This window comes from Zootoca vivipara, chromosome 8 (assembly GCF_965207765.1).
Source record: "Zootoca vivipara chromosome 8, rZooViv2.hap1.1, whole genome shotgun sequence".
NCBI classification, from domain to species: domain Eukaryota; kingdom Metazoa; phylum Chordata; class Lepidosauria; order Squamata; family Lacertidae; genus Zootoca; species Zootoca vivipara.
Window position 1 is genome coordinate 40210035 of NC_142591.1, and position 15507 is coordinate 40225541.

At 45.0% G+C, this 15507-nt stretch overlaps 1 protein-coding gene across 1 annotated transcript in view; it reads right to left on the reverse strand.

Moving 5' to 3' along the window:
* MTCL1 (microtubule crosslinking factor 1) overlaps positions 1-11079 on the reverse strand; it is a 94310-nt gene extending 83231 nt beyond the window's left edge. The window contains exon 1 of the mRNA XM_035125651.3: positions 9642-11079. Coding sequence (XP_034981542.3) covers positions 9642-10664 — 1023 coding nt within the window. The 5' untranslated portion in view covers positions 10665-11079. The remainder of the gene's footprint in view (positions 1-9641) is intronic.
* Positions 11080-15507: the final 4428 nt, after the last annotated feature.

Below are 15507 nucleotides of genomic sequence, written 5' to 3' on the forward strand. Positions count from 1 at the left end.
AACATCAAGCTCATGTTGATCTTGCAAACTAATACCAGTTGTAACTTACCTCTTCAGAAATAACAGGAACAGCAAAAAAAGAGTTATATATCAAAGCTGTAAAATCAGTTCATATCCTTGTCTATTGTGCTGCTATGTTTCCTTACACCAGTGATGGCCAGACTTGGCCCTCCAGCTGTTTTGGGACTACAACTCCCATCATCCCTGACCACTGGTCCTGTTAGCTAGGGATGATGGGGAGTTGTAGTCCCAAAACATCTGGAGGGCCAAGTTTGGCCATCACTGCCTTACACCAACAGTGATACAACCTTCCAAATTTGAAACTAAAATTATTATGCTTTCTAAGATTTTTTTTGCTAAAGTTTGCAATACAGTACAGTACATTTCTTCTAGAAAAGAATATCCTTAAAAAAAACCCCAACTCATTCCTATTAATCTAATCTGTATATACCTGACTCTCTCAAGCTAAAACCTTTATAAGCAGGTCTTCAGGCTCAGTGGATAGGCCATTAACATGCTGGAAGATGACTCCTGGGACACCAACTATTCTATTATTAACCTAGCTCTGTGTTTAAAAAGAAAACTGATGATGGAAAGCGGCAATAAGATTAGTTCTCACATAAAGGCTTCCAACAAAGATTTAGATACCTTCAATTTGCAGTTTGCTCACTGGAAGGACAGATCGTGAACCTGAGGCTCCAATACTTTGGCCACCTCATGAGAAGAGAAGACTCCCTGGAAAAGACCCTGATGTTGGGAAAGATTGTGGGCACTAGGAGAAGGGGACGACAGAGGACGAGATGGTTGGACAGTGTTCTCGAAGCTACGAACATGAGTTTGACCAAACTGCGGGAGGCAGTGGAAGACAGGAGTGCCTGGCGTGCTATGGTCCATGGGGTCACGAAGAGTCGGACACGACTAAACGACTAAACAACAACAATTTGCAGTTTGTTGGCCTTTTTAAAGAGGAGCAAAACCAAGCAGTTCTGCCTATTGGATATTTTTCAAGTACACGTCTATGCCTATAATTCTTTAAGAATAGCATAGGTGCCAACTATAGGGGGCCCTGGGGGCCTGGGCACCCACAGCACAGGCTCTTACATGACTTCCGGTTTGTACCAGAAGTCACATCAGAGGCCAGACGCGACCCCTGAGGAAACGTCAGGACGCAACTTCCGGTACGAACCAGAAGACATGTCGGAGGTCTCGCGAGGCCTCATATGTGATCTCCAAGGTGGTGCAAGACCTCAGAAGTGCCGCTGCAGTGCGTTGATGTAATGTTATGTCATGATGTCATGACGCTCTTACGTCATGGGTGCAATTAGGCACCCAGAACCTGGGTCCTAAGTTGGCGCCCCTGAAGGATAGCATTGCTTCTGTGTGTGTGCTATACACACACATAGGTTTGCACAGTGCTTTTTCCTAGGGGTGCTCAGGGGTACGCATACTGCTAAACATTTTGCGAATCTTTGTACTTCTGTCCATTTCCTGTATTTATTTTTCTCGATTTGAACTATAAAACAATGATTTTCTTGAATCAAAATGAGAGTACCCTTAAATATTTTTTTAAAGAAAAAAAACCACTGGGTTTGCACAAGTGGACTAAAGAACCCTGGCACAACAAAACCACTTTAAAAAAACCAGTGAGACAGAAGGGGGCAGGGAACTGTCATTTCCATTAGCACAGTACTTATTTTGTGATAATCAAGAAAGTTATGCTTGGGGAATGCTCTCAGTAATATTTAAACACCTATCCTACAAGTGGCTGCAAATTTATAGACTCCCATAGTAACTCAAATAAGGTCTGGTGTAAACCCTTAAATACAGGAGGAATAATTAGCTTTGGCAGTGGGTACATATGGTTGCTCAGCATCAGTGCAAATAAACAGAAAGTGAAATTAGGTCACTTTTATTTATGTTATTACAGTAGGTGTCTAACTTTGGGATCTATGTTTGGAAATGTCGTTAACAGTCTTTTCCCCACCCACAAGCATTCTTCACAGAGTGTGGTGTCTATGACATCAAGATCATCAAAAGATCCCCCTTTTGATGGTAGTAAATAGGATAGTAAATAAGATCCACATTATGTATTGTATGAGATCCTGAATCCACTTGGCAAACACAGAGTGCAACACAACCCTATGCCTGTTACTCAGTAATAAAGCCCAACAAGCTTATTGAGGCTTAGTCCCTGGTGCTTAGGGATGGCAGCCCCAGTCCCTCTGAAGCCTAACTGAGCATAGCATAGGACTGCCATCTAAATGCTCAGTGCAATGTGAGTGCACAGCTGCCATTCTATTTAATCAGGCTGGGGTTGGGCTGCCCTTCAAGCCCTATTGAAGTGAATGGAAACTGCTGAGCAGCAATGCTTGGCAAATTCTTTGCTGTGTTTCCTTGATAAACCCACTGAACCAAGGTCTGCTCAAAGATATTGTGGGAAGGGCAGAACGAGTGAGGCAAAGTATACTTACTATTTAATAACAGTCAAACCAGAGGGAAGCTTAAATTCGAAATAACTAGAAGATCTGTCATGCCTAACACGCAAACTGCTGTTGCACACACAATTGTTTTACATATGCTCTTCTGTTTTGCATTAGTGGCCTTTTTATTAACAAGATTCACCACACTTATGTCAACGTAAACAGAAAAACCAGCATGTAAATCTACACTACTGTATAGTGAAAATAAACATGAGGTGGGGAAAAGTGTGTTGAGATTGTGTCTGCTTTTGAAAAATGCAAAGCTTATAAAAATTCATGAGAGTGGCTGTTGTAAAAGAAAAAGGAAAAAAGGGCACTGTTGTGATGCAGAAGATGCTATTCATTTCTGCTACTTAAGGGGCTTCAAAGGGTTTGAACCAGTGGCAGCTTCAGCCAGAGCTTATATATTTCTTTTCTTCTCTTTTTAAAGAAGACTCGGCGCTATACATTTGCCCTAGGAAACTTTTTAATACTAATCTCTCCATTCTTTAAATTACCCTAATGTTTTTTAATCTCGGGGGGGGGGGGGAATCCAAAATAACTATACACATCAATATTCTTATGCTCATGTCACCATTTGTACCAGTTACAAAATATACAGTTAGAAACATATTTATTTATTATGGATCTTCAGGCTTTTTGGTAACATTGTTTTTGCACAATGAAACCCTCTGAAAGGTCATGCATGTAAAGCCAATACAAAAAAAATTACCAGAGCTCTTAAGAGTGTCAATGTGTTTTCAAATTGCTCCCAGTTTTAAACGGTTGGAGATTGTGTGTGTGTGTGTGTGTGTGTGTGTGTGTGTGTGCGTGTTCATTCACTCTGCTTCCCCTGGACAATGCCATGTTTCAGCAGAGCCACAGCTGTGGCTAAGAGGATAGACCCACAGCCATTGTTTCCCAAGCTGAATTCTCACTCTAGCAGCTGACTGCCCCAGCATTTGCAGATTGTCGATGTTCTTCTGATGCCTAAGGTTAGATTTATCTCCCCCTTGACTAATACATTTAAGATGCAACAGAATGACAAACCCTTCCCAAAGAAGTAAGGCATAGCCTTTGATATATATGTTTTTAAATAATCACCATCAATTCTAGATATTCTTACTGTGCAAAAGAAAAAAAAGATTCTACAATACGTATACACCAGATAATATCCACTGTTAGCCACATTCATCAGAAAACCCATTTAAATGAATGCATCTACTCTAGCTTAGTTTGCTATCACTCAGGATCTTGGCAAAAAGGTATATAAATTCAATAAATAAATTTAATAAAATGTATTTGACATTTTATATGACATTTGGTGGTTTCATAGGAAAACGTAGTGCCTTCATATTCTTGATAGCAGAGGTGAGAAACCTCCACTATGCAAGAGTCATATTTAATCTGTCAGGAACCATGTGCAAGCAGTGTTGTGGGGCCAAAAGCAAAAGTGGGTGGGGCCAGAGCTACCCCACTCTCTCTCCCCTTCTCTCACACACATACCCATCCATTCAAATGCATGTCCATTCATGCAATTCTTCCTCCCCAGCTGCCTCTCTTCCTTGCCAACCTGCAGAGCAGCTAGTCATAGTGGGTGGAAGAGGGAGTGGCACAAGAGGGAGCACAGTCTAAACAGTGAGGCCCCAGAGAGACTGCTTCACATCCATGGGCCAGAGGTTTCCCACCCTGCTTTACAGGATGTTAGGAAGCCTTGGATACCATTCAGATGATATGCCTAAAACTTCTGCTGCATAAATAAAGGCTTGGGGAAAGTGACTTAAGAGTTGAAGGAGACAGCTACTGTGTCATTTTGGACCAGAAGAATAATGGTCCAACTAGATATTTCAGGTGCAGCCAATGTAGTTCTTCACAAGCATGAACTGGACTCTTTCATGTCTGAACTGTTCTTGATTGGAGGGGCAGTGTCTAATTTTAATACAAAATATGAGGCTGAGGGGAGCCGAACTCTTTGCCCTCCCACCACCTTATTTCACTTGGCAGATAAGTTTTTCAAAGTGATGGAATGCATTGATGCAACATGAAGGACCACAGCTTAGGTAAAGGACTGCAGCTCAGTGGTACAGCATTTTTCTTGCATGCAGCAGGTCCCAGGTTCAATCTTTGGCATCCCCAGGTAGGTCTGGGAATGTTCCTTGGCTGAAACCCTGGAAAGCCATTGCCAGACAGAGTAGACAATATTGAGCCACATGAACCAATGGTCTTCATAGCAGCTTCCTATTCTCCTATGAAGAAACGTTCACCTCTCATCCATTTGTATGTGCTACATTACAAATCAAACTCCTTACTTTAAATGCAAATGAGGCTGACAAGACTACCCTACCCTGTCTAGGTCTACAGTAAACTAATCCAACCTTATAAAACAACCACCAGACTGATCCCCAACACTACTGTACCATGTTGCTTCTATAAAAAACAACTCCCCCTTGCAGCTTAATCTTTAATCATTTAATCCACTCTTTTAGGTCCAGTTCTAACATATTCCATCTCCAGGCAAAATTCACATACGGTAGTCTCTGTAAATAAAAGGTTACAAAGTGAAGCATTTGTTAATCTAAACCCAAAATACTATATTCACAAGAAGGAAAGTCAGATGGTACAGTATTTGTGGTTACTCAATCATCTCAGTTTCTTTTATTTATAGATCTTTCTGAATGTAGCTTCAGTAGTGTGCCAAAAGATCATATTGTAAATACAAACCCTTGTAGAAGTTCCAGCACATAAAAATTCATGCAGCAGCATTTTGAACAGTGACTTCTATTTATGGATGGGAAGACTTAACATAGGAGAAATAATTTTAAGCAGCATCTTTATAATAACATTTTTAGTATGGCTGTTCTTTATCCTAGGGGCCTGCTTAATATGTTAAGGGAACAATCCTAAATATGGGAAGCTGGCATAAAGTACACCAGATCCAAACTCTGTTCAGGAGTGTGGCTGCTGTCAGCCTAAGCCTGGAAAATAAGCCTTTAAAATTGTGTTTGACTTAGGCCACCCCCTTTGCCATCATGTTTTCTGCTGGGTTGCCAGGTCATGTGACCAAGCTGAATGGAGTTAGGATCCCCCTGCCCAATCCTGCCACCCTTTCCTATTTGTTAAGGCTCATGCCAGGGTAAGCTCCACTGGTGTCATTTTAGTCCTTGCTGAGCTAGGATGAGGAAGTTATGCCCATGGATCTCTGGCTGAGTGAGGGTTGAGGACCTGGGGAGCCTGGCTGAGCAGGGAACTTGATGGCTGACCTGGAGATCTGCCACATCTTCACTCATTCTGGCAGATCTCAGCTTAGTTACTTACTAACAGTCTTTGTTATGGAACAAATACATGAATAAGATAACAAATGATTTGAACCCCAAATTAGGGAAGGGAGAGATCTCATTTTAACTGATAAAGCAAGTGGGGTGCTTTGTTTTTTCATTCAAACTTGGTGATGAAAAGAAGCTTGCTCTCCCCTGCTATATTTCCACCCTTATAAAGGCTAAATTAAACAAAAAGCTACATACCATAGCATAGACCATACAGCTGGCTAAAATACAATGGTACCTCAGTTTACAAACACAATTGGTTCCAGAAGTCTGTATTTAACCTGAAGCGTACTTAACCTGAAGCGAACTTTCCCATTGAAAGTAATGGAAAGTGGATTAATCCGTTCCAGACAGGTCCGCGGACTACTTAAACTGAAAATACTCAAACCAAGGCGTACTTAAACCGACTGTATGATGGGTCTGGCTATACTTTTTCTTTCCCCCCCAAAAGAAACATGCTTAAAGTGAGGCTGGGTGAAATGCCACCAACTTCTTTTCAGACAACTAGAGCCTGGCCTAACGATCCTACTTCCCTTTCTCACCTACTTTGAAACCATCCAACCCCCTACAAAACCATTCCATTTTGTGCTAAGTGCTAAGCACTAAGTGCTAAACTCAGAATACTGGGAGGGGGCATGACTGCTTATTGTGGTAGGGTACCACTTTAAATGCATTGTGTGGATGGGGTCTGTATTATAGCCCACAGCAAGCATAGACAACATGACGCCCTGCAGATGTTAATGGACTACAACTCCCAACAACTTCTTCAGGCAGCCATGTTGGCTACCCCTGGTCTCTTGAACAATCCAGGTTTCTTTGAAAAAGACAGGTTGTAGTCAGGTAACAACGGGAGCAAAAGTGCCTGATCTCTTCGTTAGGGCCATGCTAAAGAACTGAGCAAGGGGGAAGGAAGTGTGGTCAAGGCTCACACAAGCCTTTTGATTTAAAACCCCACACTTCATGTTCTCTCATCCCCTTCCCTGACAAAGTTATTCCCACATGTCTTCAAGGGACTCTCCCCACAATCGGGTTTGTGCATTAAATACACTTTTGTTTCCTATACAGTGCACACAGCAAGGCTGAGTGTTGTACTTCCCTTACAGGGATATCACATTTCCCCCAACAAAGAAACCATTATATTTTGGAGCTGGGGAAATGCTATATTCCCCCCGCCCCCAGTGGTATATTTGTTTCTTGTGCAATTCTGGCACCTGTGGGATGATCTTTGTATTCTGGTGAATATGCTTCTGATACAAACTGCCGTTCCACGTGCCCACACTATTTCGTGATCTGTTTTAAAACATACAGTACTTCTGATTTTTTTTTAAAGATCTCTGTAGGCCATAGCTGCCAAGTTTTCCCTTTTCTCGCGAGGAAGCCTATTCAGCATAAGGGAAAATCCCTTAAAAAAAGGGATAACTTGGCAGCTATGCTGTAGGCTCCTCCTCCACAATCCAATTTAACTCATCTAGCTTCGTGTTCTTTTAGCTGGCAAATCTGCTATGAAGTTGCATATATATACACATGTATCTGTACAGGTTTTTCAAAATTCTTGGGAACATTTGCCTTCCCTTGCTCCTGTTCTAGAGCACACATTTAACCTTTAAAAAAAAAAAAACATAAATGTGAGAGAATGTCCATAAACTGCTGCATTTTCCCCACCCTATTTTGTGTGCATGTGATATCATACTGCTGGCATTGAGAAGACTTGCAGATACGTTGTATGAAGGGTCAAATACAGTTGAGGCACACTGCAACTGATTATGCAGGCAGGGTGGGCAGTTCCTTTCTACTAGGACCCCCTGCCTTTATCAGCTGCCCAGCAGACAGAAATCTAGCACAGAAAGACTGCTTATCAATTTCCATGGCAGGAAAACCCTCTGCTAATTTCCCTCCCTGCCACAGCTGTTAAACACCTACCATAAAAAATGTTGACAACCCTGTATTGAAAGAGCTCCATAGCTCTCCATGTGTGATCTCTCACCTGTCATTTCCCTCACAAACAAATTATACTTTATACTTATATATACTGAATATCAAAACAACTGTTTAACTTCTATCTTCAGTGTTCATAAAGAACATAAACTAGCTCTTGTTGTTCTATTTTTTTTTACCATTTCAGTTTGTTATGGGGTGGGGTGGATGTTCTTGAAAGCAGGTGTTTTATTATCACAGAGATTGGAATACTGTAGACAAAAAGATTTCCCATGTAGACTCACTAAGCTATAACCAGCTTTCAGAACACTACCATTTTAACCAACCAGCTTGCCAGTCAGTCTTCCAAAGGAAAAAAATTCCACATGTTACTGTGTTAGATCATCAAACTGCTAGTGGAAGGTCAAATATCTACATGTTTATACTATGCTTTATAATAAAAACAACAACAATGAAGCTCAAAGGCAACTCAGTCCTCATTTTAAATTGGAAGAAAGTTCCACTGATGTCAACTTTCCAAGTTGCATTACAGTTTTTGGAAAACCACCATGCCAAATTTAAGTTAACAAAACAATTGTATGATTTGCAACGTATTTGCATAACTGAAATCTAATAGAATGCAACATATAGTGGCTTGTAAACAAAGTAAAATATAAAAGTGGGAAACAATTGTTCACAGATTCCAAGAATAAAACATCTATTCTTCCTTATGGGTTGTGATTGTGCTTCAGCAGGCTGAATGAGGCTACAGTCATAGACAAACTTCCTTGAAAGTAAATGCCACTGCACTGTACTCATTTTGATTTCTTTCCAGACAAACATGCATAGGAACAAACTGCATAAGATTCTTCTCAGAAACTTTCCTACTAAACCCAAAGGTTTAGATCCAAAGTCTTACACTACTTTAAAGTGGGCATCATACAGCTACTATAAAGAGGAGCTGAAAGGAATTTGGAAAGGAAATTGCTGTCAGTAGTATCTAATTCACAAACAACCTCCCACAACATCCATGCACAGGCAACTAACTGCTTCTCTCATAAACATCCTGGAGGTGAAAAGACTGGCATCCTCCTTCTCCAAGAGCCACACTCCCTTCCATCCACACAAACATTTTTGGAAGCGTCTCTGTAGAACTGGTGTCTCCTCTTGTGGAATTAAAGTACCCTGATAGAAGGAATGTCCAGCCCCCTTTGATGGAGCTGCAAGGAGGTTCTAATCTGGAACCCAGCACAGCAGTAGCACCATTCTGAAGAGCCCACATGCCTCAATGGAAAGAAGAACCAACACAGAGTCTTGTGCCCGCTTAAAAGGCGAACTTTAAGGGGCCACAAGACTCTTCGGGTTGTTTTTGCTGCAGGGGACTTATACACCGCCACCCCTCTGAACGTAAAGAAGTTTGACATTACTGTGCTTCAACTGCAGGACACAAAGCGAGCGCATATTTCTGCAACCGTGAGACACGGCGTTTGTATGTCTTTTTTTATAAGAACATCCGTTAGCAGAAGAACTTCAGGAACCACCAAGTTGAACCCCGTTTGCTCTGGAGAAGATGGGGTGAAAGAGGGTGCAAAATTGTCACCCCTATCTCTCCTCCTCGCCAAAAACTACTACCTCTGGACCAGCACACCACTGTTATTACATCCTATAATAACTCAAACTGGGAAGGAAAGTTCCTAGCCGTCCAGTTCGGCTTGTCAATGCTCCTTGCTCCAAGGAATCCCCTCCCTCATTTCCAAGAAACTGCCCTTATTCCAGATGGACGACCCCACCCCACACCCCAGTCAGTGTCTGGAGTGTCTGTTACTTTTGAGAAGTTGCCTCCAGGCTCCAGGCCAGCCAAGCGCTGCCTTTCCTTGGCGCCTCCCCGCCTCCCTGACCCGCTGGCTGCTCCCTCAGGTCCTCCCCCCCTCTTCCCGCCCTTTACCTTGAGGTAATCGTTCTCGGAGCGCAGCTCTTCGATCTCCCTCAGCAGCTCCTCCTCGTCGACCACCAGCTGCCTCTCGCTGGAGGAGGGAAGCACCACCAGAGGGGCTTTGCCGCCCAGCCTCAGGCTCCCCGCAGGCGGCGCGCTTTTGGCCGGCGCCGCTTTCCCCGGGGCTCTCCCCCAGTTCGCCTCGTCTCCCGGCGGCGGCTGCTGCTCCACGTTGGCTGCTCCCGAGGGAGCCGGGGAGGCAGGTGGCGCGGCTGCCGGTCCTTTGCTGGCGGCGTCCGAAGAAGGTGAGGCAGGCTGAGGGGCAACGCCTGGCCCCGGGGGCAGAGCGGGCGCTGGCTGCGGCTGATCGCGTTCCCGGTCGCTGGAGCCGGTGCCGGACTCCGCATCGCTGCTGGCGGCCTGAGCCAGCCTCTGCTCGTCGGAGAGCGGCTCGGACGGGCAGTCGGACAGGTCGGAGCTGCTGTCCGTGTGGCTGATCCTGGCGCCGGATCCGCTGCCCAGCCCAGCAGCCGGGGCCAGGGAGCCCGGCGGGGCCAAGGAGGCGCATCGCTTGCCCTTCCTGCCTTTGCTTGGTTCGCCCCCGGGCTGCCTCCCGCCGGCCTTGGCGCACGCCTGATCCTGGGCCCGGGCTGCCTTCTTGCTCGAGAGGGCGGATTTGGCGCTGCTCGCCTTGCCAGGCGCGCCGGCAGCGAGGCAAGCCGCCGCCGCCGCCGCCTTCGCGCCCTGGGCGCAGCTCCGCCGGGAGAGGCGGCTCTGCGTGGCCAGCAGCCCCGGCGAGTGCGGGCGGGCTCCCGCCTGCGGGGACTGCGGCTTGCCGGAGAGGCTGGGGGATTTGGGGGGCACTGGCGGGGGCTTGGCGGAAACTGCCCGGGCGTGGAGGTCCTTGAGGAAAGGTCTGGCCGGGGAAGGAGCTCGGTGGAGCCTCTTCTTCTCGGCGAAGGAGTGGTGCGGGCTCTGCGGCGACGGCGGCGGCTTCAGAGGCTCGCCGAGGCTGGTGCTGTTTAAAGTCTCCATAGTCCCGGCTGCCCGAGAAGACGCCGAGGAGGGGCGGACACTTGAGGCTCCTCGAGCCCTTCCCGAGCGCAGGAGTGTGCGTGGCGGAGGCGACGGTCCTCCCGGCAGAGCCCCGCAGCAACAGCGCCTTCCTCTAGTTTTCGCCTTTGCTCTCTCATCACTCCTGCTTCCACCTCGCCCACCACAAAGCTCACACTTTTCCCTCGGTCTGATTCAGCAAGACTGGCTCTCCTCCACTCCTCGGTCAGAAAACACAAACACACACAAAGCACAATCGGTGGCAATCTCCCCCCCCCCCCCACAGCGCTTTCCAATCCGCTCGATGCAGCTCACGGTAATGTTGCAGCCTGCAACATCGACTCCCTTTTCCTTATGTCCGACGCAGACAAGTGTTTTCCGGATTCCTTCTCCGCTTCGCCAGCTTTGCAGACCGAGACAGTCATTCATTCATCATTCCCGAGCCACCCTCTCGTCGCTTTCGTCGCCACTGCACCTCCCGATCTCCCCAAGCAAGCTCTTTGCTCCTCGCCTTAGCTCCTGAAATAGAGAAAACTGCAAACGCTGCTGTCTCCCGTACTGACGCTTCCCCCTCTGTGCGCATGATCCTCCCCTTCTGTCACCCAGCCAAGCTGCTCTCAGCGCGAGCCACTTTTTCCTAGAGCTCTCTCTTTCTGCATGCGTATTTATTGGGGCTCCTCGGCCAGTTTCAGCCTATGATAAACCTGGATTGCGCGGAGGAGGGGGGAAGAGATGATGGAAACTTAATTCTGTAGCCATTGGAGTGTATTGTTGCAACCTATACACTTTCCTAATGTTTATTCCTTGGCAAAAACAAGCCCTTTGGTGCTGGGGCTGCAGCAGCAGCAGCAATAGCAATAGATCTATTCTGCTACCCCCTCTTGCCTGTAGCACAGGCTGGCATAAGAACAGGTTTTATTGCCCAGAAGATAAGCAACTCTTGTCCAGAGGATGAGCACTAAGAAAATCTCCAGTAGACTGATGTTGACTGCAATCCCCAAACTGATATCCTTTACACTTAAACTTGATAAAGCTGTTTCGGTGAGCTGGAATGCCTGGAACTGCAAGTCAAATAGTTTTGGGCCTATCCACCGTGAATTTTAGAACCATTAAAATGTGAGAAACAGAACGATTAAAAGCAGAACACAACCCAAGGTAATCAAATCATTTTTAAAAAATCCACCCGGCTCCAGAAATATGTCTAACCCCAAAGGGAAGAGAAAAAGAACATTTTGGAATCCTATCGCTGTGATCTGAGCTAGGTAAGAAGAAGACAACTTCCCCATTCATTTTCGTGGGACCTTCTCAACATACAGAGTTCTATGATGCACCAGAGTGTACATAAACTGTGGTTCAGGGTAACTATTTGAAAATGAAAGAAACAAAGGATTACAACTAAACTTTACTCAAAGTAGACCCATTTATATTAATGGGCCAATGTTAGATATGTTGGTTATTTTCAATGGGTCTACTCTGAATAGGTCTTGCATTGGATACAAACCATGGGGTGGTATTCAACTACATTTTACCCAGTGTAAACCCATTGAAATGAATGAGCATATCTATGGTCCATTAATTTCAATAGATCTATTATCAGTGAAACGTAACTGAATATGACCCACCATTTTAAAATGAAAAAAAAAAGTTACATTAAGTGATCACTGGAAATATTCTGTTAGTCATTGAGAGTATTCTTCTACCACTCTTGTCAGGAATTCAGAAAAGGGGGGGGGGGGAAGTAGCTCATGCAAAGGGCTTCAGGTCAGAGATCTTTTAATTAAAACTAGGCCAGCCAATGAAAAATTTAAAAAGTTCAGGGAGGAGGGCAGAATCATGCTGAATGTTGTTTATTATGGTAGAAAAGCTTCTTGCAAGTAAATAAAGAGTGAAAACATAGGAATTAAGGTAAAAATGAAGGACAATACACTTATAGCAATATAGTTCAGTTGTGGGCCTTTAGACAAGTGCCATGGTGGTCACAGTTCTGAAGTGGCAATAATTCTCATCTCTAATCCTTCACCCCCAGAGGGACACTCCATTGTCCCTTGAGGCAGGCGAATGCCAACAGCAACAACAACTATTCAATGGCACTTAATCATGATCAATATTTCTAGAACTGCTACAGTAATTTATGCAATGTGTATAAATAGGGAAAACAGAAGATGAGAGTCTTAATAGCACCTGATTAAGCTGGGAGATAAAAACCTCTATTATTACAAAGTCAAGGTGGTCTCATGAAAGATGAGCCCCATCACCATCATTGAAATGTGGGAGAATCTGATAATCTCACCCAATACAGAGTGGTCTTATCATTGGATAACACCTTGCTGAGGTCAATAGCTAAAATGCTAGTGTCACTCAAATGTCATAAGACATGTTTGCACTGGGTCTTATATTGATACACAAATAATTTCACCAGCCTTGTTCCTACCTTGGAAGGAGTCTTGTGGCTTGGCAGTTTGCAAATACAGTGGTACCTCGGGTTAAAAACTTAATTCATTCTGGAGGTCCATTCTTAACCTGAAACTGTTTTTAACCTGAGGTACCACTTTAGCTAATGGGGCCTCCCGCTGCCACACGTTTTCTGTTCTTATCCTGAAGCAAAGTTCTTAACCCGAGGTACTATTTCTGGGTTAGCGGAGTCTGTAACCTGAAGCGTCTGTAACCTGAAGCATCTGTAACCCGAGGTACCACTGTAGTGAAGTAAGTGTGTGGTATGGTTATTTGAAAAGAAAATAGATAGATAGATAGATAGATAGATAGATAGATAGATAGATGGATAGATAGATAGATAGATAGATAGATGATAGATAGATGTAAAATGCTTTGCCTGTTAGAATAAGTAGTACAAATGTGTTTCTGTTTAATTTTGTAGCACACTAGCAGGATATTATAGCCTAAGTAAATTGGCAGGACCCTACTATAGGCAGGGTGTGGTAGAATGTCTCCAGCAGCAGATTTTGGGGTACAGATTACAAACATTCAAAATATCTATTCCCCTGAATGAGATCTCTAGGACAGCTATAAAGTGAATCACAATAGCACTGGGACTCTATTCCTGTGTAGCTGTGGTTGGCTACACATCAGGCTTTGGAGAAGATATTAAAGACTCATTTGTTTCATTCCCCTTTTCTGTGTATTTTTTTCTTTTTGGACCCGCTTTTTCGAACCCGTAGGAGCCTGTTGTGTCAGGATTGAACTATTGTTATGTGCTGTATGTGGGAAGATTGTTATGTGCTGAATATGGTTCAGAAGCTGCAATGGTGCAGAATGCAGCAACCAGAGTGCTGGTGGGCACACTGTACTGTTTGGGCCATGTATTACATTAGTTCTTAAAGACCTACACAGGGATACCTGTTTCCTTCTGAGTCCAACTGAAGGTGCCCAGATTGACATAAAGTGCCCTAAACAACTTGGGCCCCAAACTTCCTCCCATATAGACTTGCCAGGCTGGCATATCCAGGGCAGGCGTATTGGCAGGTCCAATTCCCTGCAACGTTTGTGGGTTGGCAGTGCATGAGAGGGCATTCACAGATGATGAAACTCTCTTCCGCCCTCATTGCACCTGGCTTCATCATTGTATACATTTTGATGCCAGGTCAGACCTTTTTGCACAAGACTTTGGTGGTGATAGATGAGATCAGAATATCCCTCCCATTTAATATATTTGTATTACATGGTTTACTTGTGATGAACTGTATGCCACCCACCCTGGGACTAGAAGTATTTGCCTACCCTTCACCAAGCAAGTCTTAGGGTACAAAAATGGATTTAGGGCAGCATGCAGCCGAGGAGGGCGCCTTCTCCAAGCCTCCTTCCCCAAGCCCAGCACTTGGTTTGCCCAGCTTAAGCTGGCACCACAAGGGCTGGGGGGGAGGAAGGGTGTTAAATGTTGGCCTCACACAGGGTGGCATATTACCTGCTAGGGAGGGATACAAGAATTTAATTCAGAATTAGAAACGATTAAAATAGAGTGCAGTCACATAAATAGGGTGGGTTCTGAATAAGCAGTACAGACAGCAATAAGGTAAAGGTAAAGGGACCCCTGACCATTAGGTCCAGTCGTGACCGACTCTGGGGTTGCGCGCTCATCTCGCATTATTGGCCAAGGGAGCCGGCGTATAGCTTCCAGGTCATGTGGCCGGCATGACAAAGCCGCTTCTGGCAAACCAGAGCAGCACACGGAAACGCCGTTTACCTTCCCGCTGTAGCGGTTCCTATTTATCTACTTGCATTTTGATGTGCTTTCGGACTGCTAGGTTGGCAGGAGCTGGGACCGAGCAACGGGAGCTCACCCCGTCACAGGGATTCAAACCACCGACCTTCTGACCAGCAAGCCCTAGGCTCAGTGGTTTAACCACAGCGCCACCTGGGTCCCACAACAGACAGCAATACAATTATTTAACTACAACTGTTGGAACAGTTTTTACCTTCCTAAGAAAGAAAAAGAGGGTCAGTTTTCCTGGAACAAGATCTTCCAACACCAGTTGCCAGTGTCACCACTAAGAAGGCCCCCTCTTGAGTGCCCACCTACCACTGCCACCTGCTGGGAACACGACAGAAAACAAATCTCTCTTTAATGACTACAGTGCACCAGCCAGTTCACACAGAAGTAGATGATCCTTCAGGTACCCTGGTCCCAAACCATTTAGGGCTTTAAAATATAGTGCCAACACTTTGAATTGGGCCTGGAAACATATCAGGAACCAGCAAAGGTGATTCAACAGCGTGCAGCCAAGGTCAGGCTTTTGCTATAAGCCTACCTGTTGCATTCTGGACTAACAGAAATTCCAAGATACTTTTCAGAGTCAGCTCCATACGAGCA